The sequence below is a fragment of the Bufo bufo genome, chromosome 7 (assembly GCF_905171765.1).
Source record: "Bufo bufo chromosome 7, aBufBuf1.1, whole genome shotgun sequence".
Lineage (NCBI taxonomy): Eukaryota > Metazoa > Chordata > Amphibia > Anura > Bufonidae > Bufo > Bufo bufo.
The window spans coordinates 175,451,720-175,473,767 of NC_053395.1; the positions used below are offsets into that span (position 1 = coordinate 175,451,720).

Sequence of the window (22,048 nt, forward strand, 5' to 3'; positions counted from 1 at the left end):
CACGGAGCCTACTTAACACTTGCCGTAATATTCTCAAATGTTCTTAAAACGTAGGGGCATGGACTACTACATCATCCAGATAGATCAGAATCGACTCAAAGTTCAGTTCACCCAGGCAGTGTTCCATTAGGTGTTGAAATGTACCCGGAGCATTCGTCAGCCCGATGGGTAGGATAAAGGCTGTCTTCTGTCTATCTTTCTCTTACACAGGTACTTGCTAGTAACCGCTCGACAAGTCCAGAGTTGAGAAATACTTGGTTAGCTATAATGTCGTCAATGACTCTTCAATCCTGGGCAGGGGAAAAGCGTAATATACTGTGGCAGCGTTTAATTTCTGATAATCCACACAGAATTGCAAGGACCCATCATTCTTCCGCACCAAGACCACTGGGGCGGCCCACAGGCTTTGGGTCTCTCCTCCACTGTCTAAGATCTGTGACAGCATTGTTTTCACGTCTTGGTAGAGAGTAGGCGGGATCTGCCAGTACCTTTCTCGAATTGGGGAGTGTCCCCAGTCGGTATTTCATGTTCTATAGCCGTTGTGCACCTGAAGTCCTCTTCACACTGGGAAAAGGTAGATTGAAACTCCCATAGTACTGCGCCAATCTTCTCCATTTGTTCAGCGGTGAATTGGTTCGCATCGATCTCCATTTGCTCCAAGATCCGCTGGCCAGTCCACTCCGGAGTGGGTTCCTCCACCGAGTTCTGGTCCACTGCCAGGTTCCAGGCATCATTTTCAACAGCACGTAGGGCATATTGGCTACCTGCAAGTGGTTCTCCTTGCAGCACATATAACTCAGCCACTTTTTCACCAGCATGGAAGGTAGCTTCATGGTCCTGTATGTTGACACACTGGACTAACACATGGCCGTCCATTAATGTCACAATGGTCCTGGCAACCACTGGGCTCCGTCTGGCTTCCGACATGCCTAGAGGCTCTATCAGCGCCCCTATCCCATTCACTTTCCGCCGGCTTCCGACAGACATCCGTATCATCTCCTGTCACGGAGCTACGGTATGGGCTCCTCCATATGGGGCATACACTGCTCTCACCGGCTTATCTTCAGGGGTGCTTTTGCAGATACCGCACGTCCAGATCAACCTCTGAATGCCCTCTGGGTAGGCTTGTGGGAAGTCGTTTTCTTCCAATAGCTCGGACCCTCCTTTGTAAACATGAGCTGGTCCAGTTCCCGCAGGATGTTCATCCCCAATACAACGGGAGATCCACACCGAGCCAGTTTTTCTACAAGCTTCATCCTCATCCATGCCACTCCGAACACGGGTATAGCTATCTGATTTACCGCCATCAGCTTGATCACAGTGCCCTTGTCAGGCCTCATCAGGTGGCCGAAGTATTTTTCAAAGAACTCCACCGGCATCGTGGCTACTTCTGATCCTGTGTCTATAAGACATCCCACCATCTGTTCTTCCATCTGCACATTTAGTTAAGGACTTTCGGTCACCAGGTGGTCGTTAGGGGTACCCTGGCAACTGGCCTCCCCCGTGGTGTGCCCCACTACCGTGAGGGGTTCCCGTTTAACGGCAGCTGTTCTGGATGCAGGACCCTTTGTGGGCATTGACGGGAGATATGTCCTCTTTCTCGGCAGATCTGCGGCCCTTTCGTCTTAAAAAGGGTTTAAGTTTTAAAAAGGGTTTAGATGAATTCTTAAAAGTAAATGAAACAAATGCTTATGAAAATGTGTAGAAATCTGAGTCTCACTTCCTTCTGGGATTCGTGTCCCCACCTATCCCTTGGTTGAACTTGATGAATTTATGTCTTTTTTCAACGGAATTAACTATGTAACTATTAAAGGGGTTCTGCAGTTATTTTAAACTGATGATCTATCCTCTGGATAGATCATCAGCCTCTGATCGGCGGGGGTCCGACACCCGGAACCCATGCCGATCAGCTGTTTGAGAAGGCAGTAGCGCCGCGGCCTTCTCGCTGTTTACCACAGGCCCAGTGACGTCACGACTAGTATCAATGGTCTGGGCGGGGCTAAGCTCTGTTCACTTGATTAGAGCTTAGCCACGCCCAGGCCAATGATACTAGTCGTGACATCACTGGGCCTGTGTGGCAGGCACAGCACTATCAAGTGTCTTTTGCGCTGTGGCATTAGAAGAATTTTGATATCTCTGACTTTTAGTCTAACCAGACTGTGGCGAAACCAACCTCGCCACTGGGTTTTGGAGGGGCCTGAGTACTAGCCTCTTGCCCCAGGATTATGGGCCCTCTCATCAGCCAGGCCTCATTTGTTTACAAAGGACTTGGACTAACTTGAACCCTGGTCTAATTCGTGCCATTTTGGGATGTTGAATGTCTATGTGTATTGAAAAGGGTGGGACATTGTATACGTTGAGTAGGGAGGTCTGTTCCATTGTCTCTCTGTGTGTATTGGCGATGTCCTTTGTCCTGAGAGATAATTGAATTACTTCTCGGTTGTCTCCAGGACAGAGGATATTGTGTATTCGTCTGTCTGTGATGATTGCATCAACTACACTCTTGGGGATTGCTATATCACAATACTCCCCTGAGTATAAGCTCTTGTAAGAGCTTGCTCCTGGCTCCTGTCTCTGGATTTAGGAAAGGTTCACCCACTGGAAGCTGAAGCCCGGTCTTGGGTCCAGGGTGGGTAGGAGACGGCGAGACCTCTACCAAGCTTGGGCGGTTCGTTCCGTTACATTGGTGGCAAGCAGTGGGATGGCGTCCTAGTGTGAGGATAAGCAGCTCGGAGACACAGTTCGTGGAGTATATTGAGGGCAACGCTAGTATCCGTACAGCGCCCCTGGCTACAGCAATATGGATGCCGTTGGTTCCTGCACAGCATTCCATGAGGAAGATCACCCGGATTACAGGGATGCAGAGCGGAAAGGCGTATGGCACCAGGCCCTGGAGGACGTGCAGCGTCGGAGGGGTGAGAGTCTTCCCAGTGAGGAGCAGAGATTGCGAATGCGATTGGCGCTGCGACTACCTCTACTGGGAGAGCAACCATTGACGGAGTGGGTGTCAGAGCTTGAGACACTGGTATGGCAGGAAACCTGGCTGGATGATGCTTACCAAGCACTATGGTGGGACACAGTACGACAGTCTCCATGGATGGAGGAGTACGCCAAGCCCGAAGGTGAGGAATATAATTGCCCTGGGTTATTGTGGGAGTCTTTTGAAGACATTGACTTTGGGAGCACAGAAGAGTCTAGATTTTGGGACATTACTGACTACAGGTGGGACTTGCACAATTGGCCTACAACTAGTGGGGTGAGGGCAGGTCTGACCTTTCTGGTCCAAAGGGAGTGGGAGCTGGAGCAAGATTATCAACAGTTGTTTCGCTCCATTCAAGCCCAGTGCAAGATACAAGACAGTTGGATACCAGGGCCAGACCTGCAGCCCTACCCCTAGCAAGTCACAGCTGAGGTATCCCCTACTTCCTCACCAACTGTGGAAGTAGGGGACTTCATAGACTGGTACTGGGAGGAACCCCAGTCGGCAGGTGGAGATGGGACCGTAGTCACTCCACCGTCCCAACAGGGTGGCTGGGCAGGCGGCCCAGATCCCCAACTGCCACTGGGAGTACAGGGAGAGGAGATTGTTGGTCCCTCATCTCTGCAACAACCAGAATCACTGGTAGTGGAGACAGCCGGTCTCACTACCCAGCGGCAGTATACTCTACAGGGAGAGGAGACAGTTGGTCTCTCTCCCCAGCAGCAGATGGGGTATCCAGAGGAGGGGGTAAGTGATAGCCCCCCTCCACAGCTCTCTCCCAGCCCAATACTGAGTGTAGTGGGTAAGGCTTTAAACCCCACTGACCCCTCTCCAGCAGAAGAGCTGGCATCAGAGCAGAGCGCCGCTGGCCTCTGCCCTAACCATTCATTTACTACCCAGCAGGAGTTGGCACCATGCACCCCAGCTGAAGCGCTGGCATCAGGGCAGAGCGCCGCTGGCCTCTGCCCTCCCCTATCCTCTTCTCCAGAGCCGGACTTCCCACAGTCTACCCCAGCGGAAGAGCTGGCATCTGGGCAGAGCGCAGTCGGCCTCTGCCCTCCCCTATCCTCTGCTCCAGAGCCGGACTTCCCACAGGCTACCCCAGCGGAAGAGCTGGCATCTGGGCAGAGCGCAGTCGGCCTCTGCCCACGAAGTACCTACAGCTCCAAGCTAGAGAACCACAAGGGAGCAAGGAGTCGCAGATGCCCACTCAACAGCTGGGGACATACAAAATTCAACAGGTCCAGTATTGGGTTGTGGTTGGACTGCCAGACTAACTCAGGTACTGACCGTGAGGTCATGTATCTGGTTAGTCTTCCCTGGGACGGGGAGATGTGTGGCGAAACCAACCTCGCCACTGGGTTTTGGAGGGGCCTGAGTACTAGCCTCTTGCCCCAGGATTATGGGCCCTCTCATCAGCCAGGCCTCATTTGTTCACAAAGGACTTGGACTAACTTGAACCCTGGTCTAATTCGTGCCATTTTGGGATGTTGAATGTCTATGTGTATTGAAAAGGGTGGGACATTGTATACGTTGAGTAGGGAGGTCTGTTCCATTGTCTCTCTGTGTGTATTGGCGATGTCCTTTGTCCTGAGAGATAATTGAATTACTTCTCGGTTGTCTCCAGGACAGAGGATATTGTGTATTCGTCTGTCTGTGATGATTGCATCAACCCAGTGTGAGGTAATTCTATCACGGACAGAGGGGAGGATTTTGTGTGGGAGTGTCTGAGTGTATTGTACGTGGTTATTGGCTGTTTTTACAAAACCCTGGGGTGGTAACTTTATTGGAAGATGTGTATAAAATGCTTGTGTGTTAAAATAAAGAGAGTTCCTGTTTTATACCTTCATGAAGTCTTGGCTCATGTTTGGGGGATGGAATAACTACACTCTTGGGGATTGCTATATCACAATACTCCCCTGAGTATAAGCTCTTGTAAGAGCTTGCTCCTGGTTCCTGTCTCTGGATTTAGGAGAGGTTCACCCACTGGAAGCTGAAGCCTGGTCTTGGGTCCAGGGTGGGTAGGAGACGGCGAGACCTCTACCAAGCTTCGGCGGTTCGTGGGGTCTGCAGCGCTGACGGTGTCAAGTGGAGTCCTCTGGAAGCACTAGGAGCATCTATCGACGGAGGTACCCGGTCGGGGTGCTAGGCATTCCGTTACACAGACTGTCTGTCTGTCTGTCTATCATGAGTTTAAAAAAACTGCAGAACCCCTTTAACTATGTAAATAGATAGACAGATAGATAGACAGACAGACAGATAGATAGATAGATAGATAGATAGATAGATAGATAGATAATTGAAAGATAGATATAGAGATCGATAGATAGATAGATAGATAGATAGATAGATAGATAGATAGATAGATAGATAGATAGATAGATAGATACCTATGATATGGACTAGATGGCCCAAGTGATGTTTTTCTGCTGCCATTCTTCTATGTTGCTGTGGAAATTATAACAGTCAGTATTTTACAAATCAATGCAAACCTAATAAGAAAACACTTATTTGTTATTTAAAAAAAATATTCATGATCTTTACTACAAATAATGCACATATGTTAAATAAACTAAATAAACTCTGTATATTAAAGTTGTCAAAATTGATACCTCCAAGCAGAAATCTCAAACAGCAAAATATGTTGATACTGATAGTGATAAATTATATTTAAGTAACACTACATTTAAAGGATATTATTTTTCTTATTCTTGAATAATAATGCACCCCCTGATCCCTTTTCTAACAACTAAATTGAAAATGGATTCTGAAAATCACCATTAAACTGGGCACAGTGCCTTGTAGGGCTCGCAAAGCAGAATGCAATACCCTTTACTTAGTGATCCATTGTGTCTGGAGAAGGACTTTTAATCCATATGCATTTATGTGCACCAAGGGTTGGTCCAAGCCACTATGTGCACCTGCTGCTTCCTCTGCCTCAGCCTCTACTTCTCTTTCTTGATTGATAGGGCCAGGGTTATGCAGTCATTTTGCCTGGCCCTGTAAATCAAAATTTAAGGGAGAAGGGAGAGGAAGCAGGAGGAGCAAGGGTGCACAGAATTGCTTGGGCTCGCCTATGTGCACCTAACTACTCTTTTGTATGTATGTGGATTAAAAGAACTTTTTCTCCAGAATGAAGCAACGGATCGCTAAGTGAAAGGTATCATTACATTTAGCTGAGCTAGCCCAGCTCTGTCACTGGGATATATTATAGAGATGAGAGAATCAAAACTGACGAAGTGTAATTCGATCCGAATTTCAGGAAAAATTTGATTTGCAACGAATGCGAATTTCCTCGCGCTTCGTGGTAACGAATCACAATTTTTCCTAAAATGGTGGATACACGTGTAAGGACATAGGACTCTGGGAAGGCGGGCTGACCCATAATGCCATGCATGCAGCCAATCAGCAGCCAGCCCTGTGATGTCACAGCCCTATAAATACGGCGGCCATCTTAGAGTCAGATATTTTCAAGCGTTCTGAGTGCAGGGACAGACGTGAGAAGGCGCTAGGGACAGCAATTGGAAAAACCTCATAGTAAAAAAAAAAAACGATTTATAAGTGCAGGGAAAGGATAGGGAAGAATCATTTCAGAACATCTTAGTGCAGAGAGAGACGTCAGAAGGTGCTAGGGACAGTGTTAGAAAAGCGATTTACAAGTGCAGGGAAAGGATAGGGAGGAATCATTTCACAGCTTCTTAGTGCAGGGAGAGACGTCAGAAGGTGCTAGGGACAGTGCTAGAAAAGCGATTTACAAGTGCAGGGAAAGGATAGGGAGGAATCATTTCACAGCTTCTTAGTGCAGGGTGAGACGTCAGAAGGTGCTAGGGACAGTGCTAGAAAAGCGATTTACAAGTGCAGGGAAAGATAATTTGGGGATTCCAATAGCCATTATACAGCTCTGTCATTCCAGCAATTTTTTCTTGGGGTGCAAGTGTTATGTTGAAAAGTCTTTAGTGGCTTATATCTTTTCAAACAAGAAAATTATATTCTCAGTTCACGTCGGCGGTTATATGTGTTGAAAGCGTACAGAAAGAAAAGAAATATACGCACTTCACTGCTGCACTTATTTGTACCAAAAGGGTTTAGTGGCCTATTTCATGCTAGAAAGAAAAAAATATATGCACTTCACTGGTGCAGTTATTTGTTGCAAAAGCGTTTAGTGGCCTATTTCAGTACAGAAAGAAAAAAATATACGCACTTCACTGGTGCACTTATTTGTGGCAAAAGCATTCAGCGGCCTATTTCATTATAGAAAGAAAAAGATATACACACCTCACTGGTGCAGTTATTTGTGGCAAAAGGGTTCAGTGGCCTATTTCAGTACAGAAAGAAAAATATATATACGCACTTCACTTGTGCATTTATTTCTGCTAAAAGTGTTTACTGGCCTATTTCAGTACCAAAAGAAAAATATATTCTCAGTTCACATTGGCGGTTATATGTGTTGAAAGCGTACAGAAAGAAAAAAATATATGCACTTCACTGGTGCACTTATTTTTGGAAAAAGCGTTTAGTGGCCTATTTCATTATATAAAGAAAAAATATACGCACTTCACTGGTACATTTATTTCTGCTGAAAGTGTTTACTGGCCTATTTTAGTACAATAAGAAAAATATATTCTCATTTCACGTTATATGTGTTGAAAGCATGGCTGGGAGTCAGCAGGGTGGCAGCAGTGCGAAGTCAGAAGCCAAACGTGCCCGGGGTAGACCACCTGCTTCGCAGCAGCCTACCTGCCCGGTAAGTAGTGGTGCAGGGGTTCACGGAAGTAGCGGCGGTAGCAGGCAGTCAGTGCGGCGGTAATGTGTGTTATTTTGTATTTCATTACAAAAAAGTCAATTATATTTTCAGTTCACGTCGGGGGCAGTTATATGTCTTGAAAGCGTTCAGTGTCCTATTTCAGTACAAAAAGGAAAAAAATATACGCACTTCACTGCTGCACTAATATTTGAGGTAAAAAATTTATTGACGTATTTTGGTTGAAAAACTAATTTTATTCAGCGTTCAGCTCTGCGGTTATATGCGGTAAAATCTTTATTGAAGTATTTCGGTCGAAAAATTTTATTAATTCAGTGGTCAGCGCTGCGGTTATATGCGTCAAAATCTTTATTGAAGTATTTCGGTCGAAAAACTAAATGTATTCAGCGGTCAGCGCTGTGGTTATATGCGGTAAAATCTCCATGATGTCTCCATGATAAATGTGCAGCGTGGGGGCCCCATGTGGCTTCTACACACTTTCAAAATAATCCTTCAGTGGGGCAAATAGATGCCGGATGACTGGGACGCTCCATGACCTTCCCAGGAGCTGATGTCGGGAGCAGCGGTTCATTTCTGAGACGTCCGTATAGTGCGGGGGGAATCCAAAGACCCTCTCCATCTCCATGCTGTTATATGTGGTAAAACCTTTTGTGACGTATTTGGGTGGAAAAACAAATCTTATTCAGCGTTCAGCGCTGTAGTAATATGCGGTAAAATCTTTATTGACGTATTTCGGTGGAAAAACTAATTTTATTCAGCGTTCAGCGCTGTAGCAATATGCGGTAAAATCTTTATTGATGCATTTCAGTGGAAGAACAAATTGCATTCAGCATTCAGCGCTGCAGTTATATGTGGAAAAATCTTTATGGAAGTATTTTGGTGGTAAAACAAATGTTATTCAGCGTTCAGCACTGTACTTCTATGCGGTAAAATCATTATTGACGTATTGCGGACAAAAAGCTAATTTTATTCAAGCGTTCAGCGCTGTAGTTATATGCAGTAAAATCTCTATGATGTGTCCATGATAAATCTGCAGCATGGGGGCCCTGTGTGGCTTCTACACACTTTCAAAATAATCCATCAGCGGAGCGAATAGATGCCGGATGACCAGGACGCTCCATGACCTTCCCAGGAGCTGCTGTCTGGAGCAGCGGTTCATTTCTGAGACGTCCATATAGAGCAGGGGGAATCCAAAGACCCTCTCCATCTCCGTGCTCCATTATATGTCGTAAAATCTTTATTGACGTATTTCGGTCGAAGTTATATGTGGTAAAACCTTTTGGGACGTATTTCGGTGGAAAAACTAATTTTATTCAGCATTCAGCGCTGTAGTTATATGCGGTAAAATCTTTTGTGACTTATTTCAGTGGAAAAATAAATTGTATTCAGCGTTCACCGCTGCAGTTATATGCGGTAAAATCTTTATTGACGTATTTCGGTGGAAGAACAAATTTTATTCAGCGTTCAGCGCTGTAGTAATATGTGGTAAAATCTTTATTGAAGTACAGTCCTGATCAAGAGTTTAAGACCACTTGAAAAATGGCAAAAAATCATATTTTACATTGTTTTATCTTAGCAAGGTTCCAAGTAGAGCTTCAACATGCAACAAGAAGAAATGAGAGTGAGACAAAACATTTTTTGAGCATTCAATTAATTGAAAATAACGATTAAACTGAAACAGGCTGTTTTTCAGATGATCCAAATTTTAGGACCACATACCTTTAAAAGGCCAAATCTGTGCAAAGATGTGGATTCATTGTCATTTTCTGTCAGGTAGTCACACGTTGTCATGGCAAAGGCAAAAAAACTCTCCCTTTTTGAACATGGTCAGGTTGTTGAACTGCATAGGCAGGGTCTTTTACAGCGCGCCATCGCTGCTGAGGTGGGACGCAGTAAGACAGTCATTTGGAATTTCTTAAATGATTCTGAGGGTTATGGAACAAAAAAGTCAAGTGGAAGACTCAAAATTTTTTTATCAGCACTGAGCCGGAGGATCCAATTGGCTGTCCGTCAAGACACTGGACGATCCTCGACCCAAATTAAGGCCCTTACTGGTGCTGACTGCAGCCCCATAACCATCAGACAGCATCTGAGACTGAAGGGCTTCAAAAACAAAAAACGTCTTCAAAGACCTTGTCTCCTTGAACGCCAGAGAACTGCTCGTTTGGACTTTGCAAGAGAGCACCAAACATGGGACATTCAAAGGTGGAAGAAAGTTTTATTCTTTGATGAGAAAAAATTTAACCTTGATGGTCCTGATAGGTTCCAACGTTACTGGCATGACAAGCAGATCCCACCTGAGATGTTTTCTACGCGCCACAGTGGAGGGGGCCCCATAATGGTCTAGGGGGCTTTTTCCTTCAGTGGAACAATGGAGCTTCAGGAAGTGCAGGGGCGTCAAACGGCCGCTGGCTATGTCCAGATGTTGCAGAGAGTATTCCTCATGACTGAGGGCCCTCATCTGTGTGGTAACGACTGGGTTTTTCAACAGGACAACGCTACAGTACACAATGCCCGCAGGACAAGGGACTTCTTCCAGGAGAATAACATCACTCTTTTGGCCCATCCTGCGTGTTCCCCTGATCTAAATCCAATTGAGAACCTTTAGGGATGGAAGGCAAGGGAAGTTTACAAAAATGGACAACAGTTCCAGACAGTAGATGGCCTTCGTGCGGCCGTCTTCACCACTTGGAGAAATGTTCCCACTCACCTCATGGAAACGTTTGCATCAAGCATGCCGAAACAAATTTTTGAAGTGATAAACAATAACGGCGGAGCTACTCATTACTGAGTTCATGTTTGGAAGTTGGATTTCTGTTTTAGGGGGGTTTAGTTTTTTTTTGGAGGTGTGGTCCTAAACTTTTGATAAGCTGAAAAACAGCCTGTTTCAGTTTATTTGTTGTTTTCATTAAATTGAATGCTCCAAAAATGATTTGTCTCACTCCCATTTCTTCTTGTTGCATGTTGAAGCTCTACTTGGAACCTTGTTAAGATCCAGCCATGCTAAATATGATTTTTTGCCATTTTTCAAGAGGTCTTAAACTTTTGATCAGGACTGTATGTCGGTCAAAAAAATTAATTTATTCTACGGTCAGCGCTGCGGTTATATGCGGTAAAATCTTTAGTGACGTATCTTGATGAACTTCACGACTCTTCCGGGCTCAAAGCTATCTTGACGCTTTGTCTTCTCATTGTCTGTAGCTACTAGAGGCCTGTTCATGCCAGACAGGTTCCCCCAGAAGTATCTTGGTCGATCGACACTCTGTGATTGTGCCATTCTGTGGCTTCCTCATGCTGCTGCCACCTCCACACTCTGTGATTGTGCCATTCTGAGGCTTCCTCATGCGGCTGTCACCTCCAGACTCGGTCATTGTGCCACTCAGTGCCCTAGTCATGCTGCTGCCACCTCCACACTCAGTCATTGTGCCACTCTGTGGCTTCCTCATGCTGATGCCAATTCCAGACTCCGGCATTGTACCACTCTGTGGCCTACTCATTTATCCCTTAAATGTGATCGCGCTGCCAGGTACAAGTAAAGGCTTCTATGCTAGGTCAGAATATAGCAGGCTCTTCTATGCAGCCAAACATCCGAGTTCCAACAGGGATAGTTTCGTCACAACCAATCCTTCTGTGGAGGTTAGAGTTTCGTGCACATAGTGAAGTTCCGCTACAAATCAAATCTTTTAAAAGGATTTATTATACTCACAAAGGAGATGTATAATCGAACATTAAGCAAAACATCCACGCTCATGCGTCCGCCCGACCCAGGTTTCGCCTAATTAGCTTCGTCAGGGGCGATATTTCCACCCACATCAGGGCATGCTTTATATCGGAGGGGGTTAGACATAACAAAACATCACAAATATTATAAACATCACAAATATTATAAAATATATTGTATCTTATAAAATATGGATTAAAAACCTCTTCCTCTTCATAAAACATTTCATCCGCACTATAATAATACTGTACAAATACATAGCATAAAATCTTACAACTTGCCCAGGCGCTGAATCTTCATTCATAAAATCGTCACATGTCCACGTCCACATGACCAATAATACAATACTCCACCCCCCCACTATTTTCATTTCATATCTTCTTACTCCCGGTTTGGTCACATGGTGTCTGACATCCAATGGGATTGTTCTCACTTATTACGCTATATAAATGTACTGCTACATTGATGGCTCCTCTCTGCTACTCAACTAAACAAGATTTTAAGTCAAACTGAATATTTAGCCCATGTGGCTGCAAGATATTCATTCTAAAAATCCACTCAACTTCACGACGATTAATGCCAGCCACTGGGTCCCCACCACGCCAATTTCCCTTCACTTCCCTTGGACATGTGACGATTTTATGAATGATGAATGGAGATACAGCGCCTGGGCAAGTTGTAAGATTTTATGCTATGTATTTGTATTATTATAGTGCGGATGAAATGTTTTATGAAGAAGAAGCTGTTTTTTATCCATATTTAATAAGATACAATATGTTTTATAATATTTGTGATGTAGAAATTAGGATAATATTTGAGAGGAGGGGTTTTGTTATGTCTAACCCACTCTGATATAAAGCACGCCCTTGTGACTAGAGTTGAGTGGACACCTGGATGTTCGGGTTCGGCAGGTTCGGCCGAATTTGAAAAAAAAGTTCTTTTGGCCACTAAAATGGCTCTAGAATATCCCTGGAAAGAGCTAGAAGGCTGCAAAAGGCAGCAAAATGTGCTTAAGAGCATAGCAAATGCTCTGCAAACAAATGTGGATAGGGAAATGAATTTAAAAAACATTAAAAAAAATAAAAAATTAGGAATGATGTAGGAGGAAGAGGTTGAGGAGGCGGTGAATGGGTGGATGTGGCGGTGTAGGCTCACGTGGCGGTCTAGGTGGAAGCGGCGGCGAAGGAGGAATAGGTAGCCAACACAGATGTGTGTTATTTTGCATTTTTACATAGGGGTATCCCCCAAAATATTAGGACATATAAAAATAAAAAAAAAGGACCTTGAGTACAAGTGCACTTGAGTACAAGGATGGATGGATGGTTAAGGCTGTTAGAACTGTCTATTCTGCACAAGGTACAGACAAGTCTTGTGGGATCCAGGCCTGGTTCATTTTAATGAACGTGAGCTTGTCCACGTTGGCTGTGGACAGGCGGCTACGTCTGTCTGTAAAGACGCCTCCTACCGTGCTAAATACACGTTCAGAGAGTACACTGGCTGCAGGGCAGGCCAGCACCTCTAAGGCTCCATTCACACGTCCGCAAAATGGGTCCGCATCCGTTCCGCAAAATCCGCAAAATGGGTCCGCATCCGTTCCGCAATTTTGCGGAACGGGTGCGGACCCATTCATTCTCTATGGCGACGGAATGGATGCGGACAGCACACAGTGTGCTGTCCGCATCCGCATTTGCGAAGCGCGGCCCCGATCTTTGGGTCCGCAGCTCCGCAAAAAGATAGAGCATGTCCTATTCTTGTCCGCAGCTGCGGACAAGAATAGGCATTTCTATAGGGGTGTCGGGCGGGAGTGTTGCGGATCCGCAATTTGCGGGTCCGCAACACACCACGGACGTGTGAATGGAGCCTTAGGCATACAGGGCAAGCTCTGGCCATGTGGACAATTTGGAGACCCAGAAGTTGAATGGGGCAGAACCATCAGTCAGTACATGTAGGCGTGTGCACAGGTACTGTTCCACCATGTTGTTCAAATGCTGCCTCCTGCTAACACTCTCCATATCAGCAGTTGGGGCCGGTTGTTGCTGCGAGGTGACAAAGCTTTTCAACATGTCGGCCATGCTAACCCTGCCTTCTGAGGTGCTGGCGCTGACACAGCTGCTTGGCGACCTCTTCCTCCTCCCCTGCCTTCGCCTTGTGCTTCCACTTGTCCCCCGTCGTCAGTCGGGAATGCTCTCAGGAGCGCGTCTACCAGCGTGCGCCTGTAGTCGTGCATATTCTGATCACACTCCTGTGAGGGAATTAAGGACGGCACATTGTTTTTGTAACTGGGATCCAGCAGAGTGGCCACCCAGTAGTCAGCACACGTTAAAATGTAGGCAACTCTGCTGTCGTTGCGCAGGTTGTTCTATACCCCGCCACAACTCCTGCGCGGTGTGAGGCCTGTCCCCCAAACACATCAGTTTCAGAACGGCCTGAATGATGCCCTGCATTCCTTGGCGGCGGAAGGACGTGCGCCAAACAGCTCTCCGCCTGGGGCCCAGCCGCCACTACATTTACCCAGTGTGCAGTTAGGGAGATATAGCGTCCCTGGCCGTGCTTACTGGTCCACGTATCTGTGGTTAGGTGGACCTTGCCACAGATGGCGTTGTGCAGTGCACACTTGATTTTATCCGATACTTGGTTGTGCAGGGAGGGCATGGCTCTCCTGGAGAAGTAGTGGCGGCTGGGAACGACGTACTGTGGGACAGCCATCGCCATCAGCTGTTTGAAGCTGTCCGTCTCCACCAGCCTGAATGACAGCATTTCAAAGGCCAGTAGTTTAGAAATGCTGGCATTCAGGGCCAGGGATCGACGGTGGCTAGGTGGGAATTTATGCTTTCTCTCCAAGGTTTGTGAGATGGAGAGCTGAACGCTTCCGTGCGACATGGTGGAGATGCTTGGTGACGGAGGTGGTGGTGTTGGTGGCACATCCTCTGTTTGCTGAGCGGCAGGTGCCAACGTTCCTCCAGAAGCGGAGGAAGAGGCAGAGGCAGCAGCAGAAGAGGGAGCAGGAGGGGCTTGAGCCCTTTCTTGGTTTTGAAGGTGCTTACTCCACTGCAGCCCGTGTCTCGCATGTAGATGCCTGGTCATGCAGGTTGTGCTAAGGTCCAGAACGTTAATGCCTCGCTTCAGGCTCTGATGGCACAGCGTGCAAACCACTCGGGTCTTGTCGTCAGCACATTGTGTGATGAAGTGCCATGCCAGGGAACACCTTGAAGCTGCCTTTGCTGTGCTCGGTCCCTGGTGGCAGTGGCCAGTAGCAGGCGAACTGTTTTGGCGACGGCTGCTCTGCTTTTGCACCCTGCTCCCTCTTTTGCTACGCTGTTGGCTAGGTCTCACCACTGCCTCTTCCTCCGAACTCTGAAAGTCAGCGGCACGACCTTCATTCCATGTGGGGTCTAGGACCTCATCGTCCACTGCATCGTCTTCCACACAGTCTTCCTCCCTGACCTCCTTTTCGGTCTGCACACTGCAGAAAGATGCAGCAGTTGGCACCTGTGTTTCGTCATCATCAGAGACGTGCTGAGGTGGTATTCCCATGTCCTCATCAGGAAACATAAGTGGTTGTGAGTCAGTGCATTCTATGTCTTCCACCCCTGGGGAAGGGCTAGGTGGATGCCCGTGGGAAACCCTGCCAGCAGATTCTTCAAACAGCATAAGAGACTGCTGCATGACTTGAGGCTCAGATAGGTTTCCCGATATGCACGGGGGTGATGTGACAGACTGATGGGCATGGGTTGCAGGCGCCACCTGTGCGCTTTCTGCAGAAGACTGGGAGGGAGATAATGTGAACGTGCTGGATCCACTGTCAGCCACCCAATTGACTAGCGCCTGTAATTGCTCAGGCCTTACCATCCTTAGAACGGCATTAGGCCCGACCAAATATCGCTGTCGATTCTGGCGGCTACTGGGACCTGAGGTAGTAGATTCAGTAAGACGTGTAGCTGTGGCAGAACGGCCACGTCCTCTCCCTGCACCAGAGGCTCCACCAAAACCAACACCACGACCATGACCGCGTCCCTTATTAGATGTTTCCCTCATAGTTAGCGTTCACCAAGCAAAGTAAAAAGTGGTTGAGTCTGTTAAAAATAATTATCCGCCAATGAAAACCCTGATGTAGGGTATTGCACTAAAAAAAATTTTTTAACTCTATATGACAGCGGTATTCGTGGCCTAAATTTCACAGTAACTTATGCACCTCTAATCCCAGATGTGCAGTATATCAGAGTTTTTTTTTAACCCCAGTAAGCAAAAGCCGTATTTGTGGCCTAAATTTCACAGTAACTTATGCACCTATAATCAGATGATTTTCCTATTTCATGACGTAAAGTCATGATTTTATTAAAGACACGGAGGCGAGTATTGCTATTCTCCTTCTTTACTCTGACCAATAGCAGCAAAGAAAAAAATGAACATGTGACCAAACCCCTCCCCATAGTCCTAGTATAATAGGTAACTCCTCCTGTAAAACCTCCTCTTTCTTTGTAACAAGAGTCCCAAAAGTCCCAACGAAACTGGAAACCGAAACATTCCGGACATCACGGGAAGGAACCGCCAGTCATCTGGGCGCGAACCAGGAACAAACCAGAACGAAGTCTTGACAGAATAGTCCTCGTCCCGTCCACTTCAACGATCAGCTGGAACCGAAACTGCCGACCCTCCAAAACCTCATGCAGAACAACGAATACTGCTCAACATTTCAGTCTCAACCTAAAGGATGAAAAAATAGAGAGTGATAGGAGACGAATTGATACAGGATATCCAATCTACATGGTTGCGCAAAACCTACTCAGGAAAAACTCACAGAGTTAAAACATAATGCTCCAGACAAAGCAATCCATCAGACATGTAATCATAAATACTTACATAGGGAGGGAAAAATAAGGGAGGGCAATACTCGCCTCCGTGTCTTTAATAAAATCATGACTTTACGTCATGAAATAGGAAAATCATCTGATTTTATTACAAGACCCGGAGGCTCCTATTGCAAGTTTAAAGTCTAAGACACGTTATCAATGATGGAAGAAAACACATGAGGACTTGGTCTAAAATAAAACTCCCTGAACGTGGAGACACTGGACCAATCCGCCAACTTCAAAATGTCTTCAAGTCTGGCCCCAGAAACCGCCAACGAGGTAGCAGATGCCCCCCTAGCGGAATGTGCCGAAAAAAGAGAGACGTCCACGCCCGACAACTCCATGATCCACTTCATCCACCTCGCCAACGTGGGAGTAGTCACCGGAGCAAAAGGCCGAATCGTGGAAAGGAAGAGCTGCGGAAGCTCTCGAGATCTATAAGGAGAAGTGCGAACTTCATATTCCTTAAGGCACGCCACAGGACAAAGCGAAGGCGAAGCAGGAAAAACCGGATAGGAGACCGAGCGTATGTGGGTCTTAGTCCTCCTAGAAATGTCAAACGTGACCCCTTCCGGGGTGTAGGAGCGGGCATCATGATCCAGAGCCCTGACATCGGACACCCGCTTGCAAGAAATCAAACAGAGAAGAGTGACCAGTTTCGCAGACAACTGCCTAAGGGAGAGTTCAGAAGTCTGGGGCCAAGCAGACAAAAAGGAGAGAACACGAGACACGTCCCAAGTGGTGGTGAACCTTGGTCTCGGAGGTCGAGACATACGCGAGCCGCGCATCAGCCGGCAGACCAAAGGGTGTTGACCCGCAGGCATCCCGTCAAAGCCTTGGTGAGACGCTGAGATGGCAGATCTGAACAGGCTGATGGTGCGATACGCCTTGCCCTGGTCGAAGAGGGAAGACAGGAAATGTAAAATCTCCGTCACAGGTGCTGAAATGGGATCCAAGTCCCTAGCCAAGCACCAGTCAGCCCAAAACCCCCAGGCTGATCTATAAGATCTCCTGGTTCCTGGGGCCCATGCGTTCTCCAGAAGGACTTTAGCTGTACCCGAAACTCCCGGGACCTCCCAGGGTCCCCTGAAATCCGACACGCCAGCAGGCGCAGTGTCCCGTCCAGGAGAAGAGGATGTGGCTGGCGGCGAGGGTCGCGGAGGAGAGTCTGCGACGTCGGGAGAAGGCGAGGGATCTCTACCATCATCTCCAGAAGGTGGGGGAACCATGATTGGGAGCTCCAAAACGGGACCAGCAAGGTCAGTTCCGCGACACACCGGCGCACTTGAATGAGGGTCCGCGGAATCAGTTGGAACGGCGGGAACGCATAGAGGATCCCTCTGGACCAATCTTGGAGGAATGCATCCACGGCCTCGGCTTCCGGATCCGGGCGCCAGCTGTAAAATCGTGCCAGTTGCGTGTTCAGGCGCGAGGCAAACAGGTCGATACAGCAAGGTCCCCAAATCGACATCAAGGAGCGGAACACCATTGGATCTAACTGCCAGTCGCTGGAATCCGAAAGATGACGAGAGCTCCAGTCCGCGTGGATGTTGTGAACGCCCGGAAGGTATTCTGCCAAGACCACCAATTCCTTGGATAGGCAATAGTCCCAGAAGTCCTTCGCCAACCGTGATAAAATGGTGGACCGGGTTCCTCCCATGCCGTTGATGTAACGTACAGCTGACACGTTGTCCATACGCAATTGAATGCAGGATCTGGCCGTGTCCCTCGTGAAGCTCTTGATTGCAAAAGAGCCCGCCAACAGTTCCAACGCATTGATGTGGAACCCCGTCTCTATTTCTGACCAGCCTCCGCCCGTCGTGATTCCCTCGCAGTGAACCCCCCAGCCCGATAGGCTGGCGTCCGAGTCCACCACGAAATCCGGGCACTGACCAAAAATCGCCTTGCCGTTCCAGGCATGCAAGTTGTGGATCCACCAGGACAGCTCCTCCCTGGTTTCCTCGTCCAAGGGAATCCAGTCCGCGTAGGAAGCTCCCTTCCGTAGATGAGCGATTTTCAGGCGCTGGAGAGCCCGGTAATGGAGCGGGGCTGGGAAGACCGCCTGGATGGATGATGCAAGAGGGCCTATTATCCTCGCCAGCTGACGTAACGGGATACGGGGGGACGATCTGGCTCTGAGCAGTTCTTTGCGAATCGACCGAATCTTGGCCGATGGTAAGCTGAGGGTCCCCGCTGTGGAATCCACCATGAACCCGAGGAACTCCATCTTTCGGGATGGAGAGAGACAGGACTTCTCCCGATTGAGCAGGAACCCCAGCTCTGAGAGCAGGTCCATGGTCCAGCGAAGGTGGTCTAGTAACACCGAACGGTCCTGAGCCATGATCAGGATATCGTCCAGATAAATGATGAGGCGAACTCCCCGACTGCGGAGCCAGGCCATGGCTGGACGCATCAGTTTGGTGAAACACCATGGAGCCGACGAGAGGCCGAATGGGAGGCACGTAAACCGCCAAACGCTGCCCTGCCAAGAGAAACAGAGGAGATTTCTGGACGCGTCCTCTACCGGTACCGTAAGATAAGCGTCTTTTAGGTCCAATTTGACCATCCAATCGCCCATCTGCAGTAAATCTCGCAGTAAGTGGATCCCCTCCATTTTGAAATGGCGGTAAACGACAAACGCGTTGAGAGCGCGTAAATTGATGACGGGTCTCATCTGACCCCCCTTCTTTGCAACCAGAAAGATGTTGCTGATTACCCCGTAAGGGGGTCCCGGGGCTGGTTCTACTGCCCCCTTGCGGACCAGGTCCGACAACTCTGAGTCCACCAGAACGCGGTTCTGTTCTGACAACACCACCAGGTGTGGGAGAGAAATGGACAGAGGGAAAGACGTCAGTTCTATGTGAAAACCCCTGACCGTGGATAGGACCCATTGGTCTGAGGTGATGCGGGACCAGGCCTGAGAAAAGAGACGTAGTCTGCCCCCTACACAAGCATTTAAAGAATTGAAATGGGGCAGCGGTCTTACCGTAGGGGCGTCTGGAACCGGGTTGTCCTCTATATCCCCTGGATCTCCAAGGATTTCCTCTGGATGGGAAGAAAGGCGCAGGATCCCGCCTGTGCTCCTAGAAAGCCGGTCTTTGTGAGGAGCCTCGACCCGAGCCACGGGACTGGTACTGGGCGCGGCCGGACAGACGGCCCCTGAAACTGCCGGCCCTGGTAGAGACCCTACCATGGAAAACTCTTTTCATGGAACTTTGGGCCTTATCTAGGGCGGTGAAAGCGCCTACATAGCGGCCTAGGTCCTTGATGAAGGACTCTCCAAATAGTAGGCCTTGAGCCTCCTTTCCCGTCTCTGTCAGTGCCAGGTTTGCGAGTTTTGGTTCAATTTTGAACAAGATGGCCTTGCGCCGTTCCATGGATAGGGACGTATTCACGTTGCCCGTAATGCAAACGGCGCGCTGCACCCATTCGCGCAACTCTACTGGGTCTACCTGACCGCCCTCAGCCTTAGCTGACTCCGCCAGATCAAAAATCTTGGCTAGAGGGCCAAACACGTCCAGGAGCTTGTCCTGGCAGGAGCGCAGGGCTGACTCCAGGCCCTTACGCGGGTTCCAACCCGCTTTAGAAAGGAATTGGATCATTTTCGGATCCACAGACGGGGTATCGCAGACCTTGTTGGGGATGATCGGTCTGGGGCATTCCGCCCTGAGCTTATTGCGGGCCTCTCTGGATAGAGGGCACCGCACCCGCGCCTCCAAATATTTGGACACATGGTCCAAAGGTAGCCATTCCGCGGAACGCGGGTGATGGAGCGAGTCAGGGTTAAATAACGGGTCCCCAGAGGGGTCCACCAAATCTGCAGGAAGTGCGTCTGCAAACGATCTTTGAGTACTACACCCGGGTATCGGGTTAGATTCCATGACCCCGGAGGGGTCCTGCTCTGCCTCCTCAAAGGCGTCATCAATAGCCTCCTCCTCAGAACCGACCTCAGAGTCGGTAGCCCAATCCTGTTGTGCTCTAGCACATTTCCATTCTCGCGTGCGTTCTGCCTGACGCGGACAGGCTCTCTTGCGCGAACCAAGCGCGCCAACATTGGTGGCAACATCATCACCAGTCAAGGTTGTTCTGGAGGCATGCGGCCCAGGCCCGGCTGGTTTGGAAACCGTAGCGGGCTGCGGCATACTAGAGGTAGCTGGATGGGCAGCTAGGGCCTGTGCAATGGACTGGGATATGACAGATGTCATGGATCCCATAGCTGCTGCAATGGCATTTGAAACAGACATCTGAAAAGCCTGAGATTGATTTGCCTGCATTCTGCCCTGATCAGTGTGCACAGAAGGGGTTAAATCAGCCAGAGGAAGTTCCTCCTCTGCTGAGCCCTGATCACTAATGTGGGACCTAGGCATCTTCTGGCCCTTGTATTGCCCCAACTTCCTGATCTTAGGATGTAATATAAGATGGGATGCCCCTATGGATTGTAGTTGGTGAATGGCAGGGGGATTTGCCCCAAGCCAACGGAGAAAAAAGGACAGCGCTGGAGGGAGAGGGAAAAGGTACAACCTGTCTGCATGCAGGAAACGCTGGCAATGATGTCCTGAGCGCAAGTAACCGGAAGCGCCCGAAATCTCGCGAGATCTCGGGCACCGCGCTCTGAAGCAGAGAGCCGGAGGCGGGACAATCCCCCGACAGGAGAGAGATCAAAGTAAACGCCGCGTCAAGCGCAGCACTGGAAATCCCCCGCTCTGAAGACAGAAACAGGCGGGGGAAGAGCCAATATGAAGGGGAAGAAGCAGTAAGTACCCGTATAGGGGTACGGGGGTGCCAGCAATATATATAATGCCTAAGAAGGGCTAAAAATAAGACCCATAAAGATATAGGCAACCTGTAGGGGAAAAAATCCACACCACAAATAGAGCCAGCAGGCTCCCCCAAACAAAGGTTAAGAAACCACAAAAGCCTATAACTATATATGTATATATATATAACCCAACACAGTATAGTCACAGTAATGCTTTGAATGTACTTATCTCTGCGGTCAGCAGCAAAGAAAGAGAAGGTTTTACAGGAGGAGTTACCTATTATACTAGGACTATGGGGAGGGGTTTGGTCACATGTTCATTTTTTTCTTTGCTGCTATTGGTCAGAGTAAAGAAGGAGAATAGCAATAGGAGCCTCCGGGTCTTGTAATAAAATCACAGATGTGCAGTATATCAAACACAGTGTTTTTTCCACCCCGGTATGCGAAAGCCATATTTCTGGCCTAAAATGAACAGTCCCTTATGCACCTATAATCCTAGATGTGCACTATATGAAACAGAGTTTTTTTTTTTCACCTAGTATGCCCCAGTATGCCAAAGCCGTATTTCTGGCCTTAATTTAACAGTCACTTATGCAGCGATAATCACAGATGTGCACTATATGAAACAGTTTTTTTTTCCACCCAGTATGCCCCAGTATGCCAAAGCCGTATTTCTGGCCTAAATGTAACACTCACTTATGCACCTATAATCACAGATGTGCACTATATGAAACAGAGTTTTTTCTTAAACCCCAGTATGCCCCAGTATGCTAAAGCCGTATTTCTGGCTTAAGTGTAACACTCACTTATGCAGCGATAATCCTAGATGTGTACTATATGAAACAGAGGTTTTTTTTTTACCCAGTATGCCAAAGCCGTATTTCTGGCCTAAATTAAACAGTCACTTATGCAGCGATAATCCTAGATGTGCACTATATGAAACAGAGTTTTTTTTTTCACCCAGTATGCCCCAGTA

At 48.0% G+C, this 22,048-nt stretch overlaps 1 protein-coding gene across 1 annotated transcript; it reads right to left on the reverse strand.

Moving 5' to 3' along the window:
• Positions 1-16,100: 16,100 nt before the first annotated feature.
• LOC121008347 lies at positions 16,101-19,528 on the reverse strand. The gene is made up of 2 exons (XM_040440816.1): positions 17,804-19,528; positions 16,101-17,738 (listed from the first exon to the last, which is right to left on the reverse strand). Exons 1-2 carry the CDS (start codon positions 19,504-19,506, stop codon positions 16,457-16,459), a joined length of 2,985 nt encoding a protein of 994 aa, XP_040296750.1. The 5' UTR covers positions 19,507-19,528; the 3' UTR covers positions 16,101-16,456.
• Positions 19,529-22,048: the final 2,520 nt, after the last annotated feature.

What these genes read in the sequence shown, in the direction of transcription:
- LOC121008347 (XM_040440816.1), bottom strand. Translation starts at nt 19,506, where the DNA reads ATGGTAGGGTCTCTACCAGGGCCGGCAGTTTCAGGGGCCGTCTGTCCG. An exon ending in AGCGACTGGCAGTTAGATCC is followed by an intron (nt 17,739 to 17,803) that starts AATGGTGTTCCG and finishes TTGCCTCGCGCC; the next exon opens with TGAACACGCAACTGGCACGA.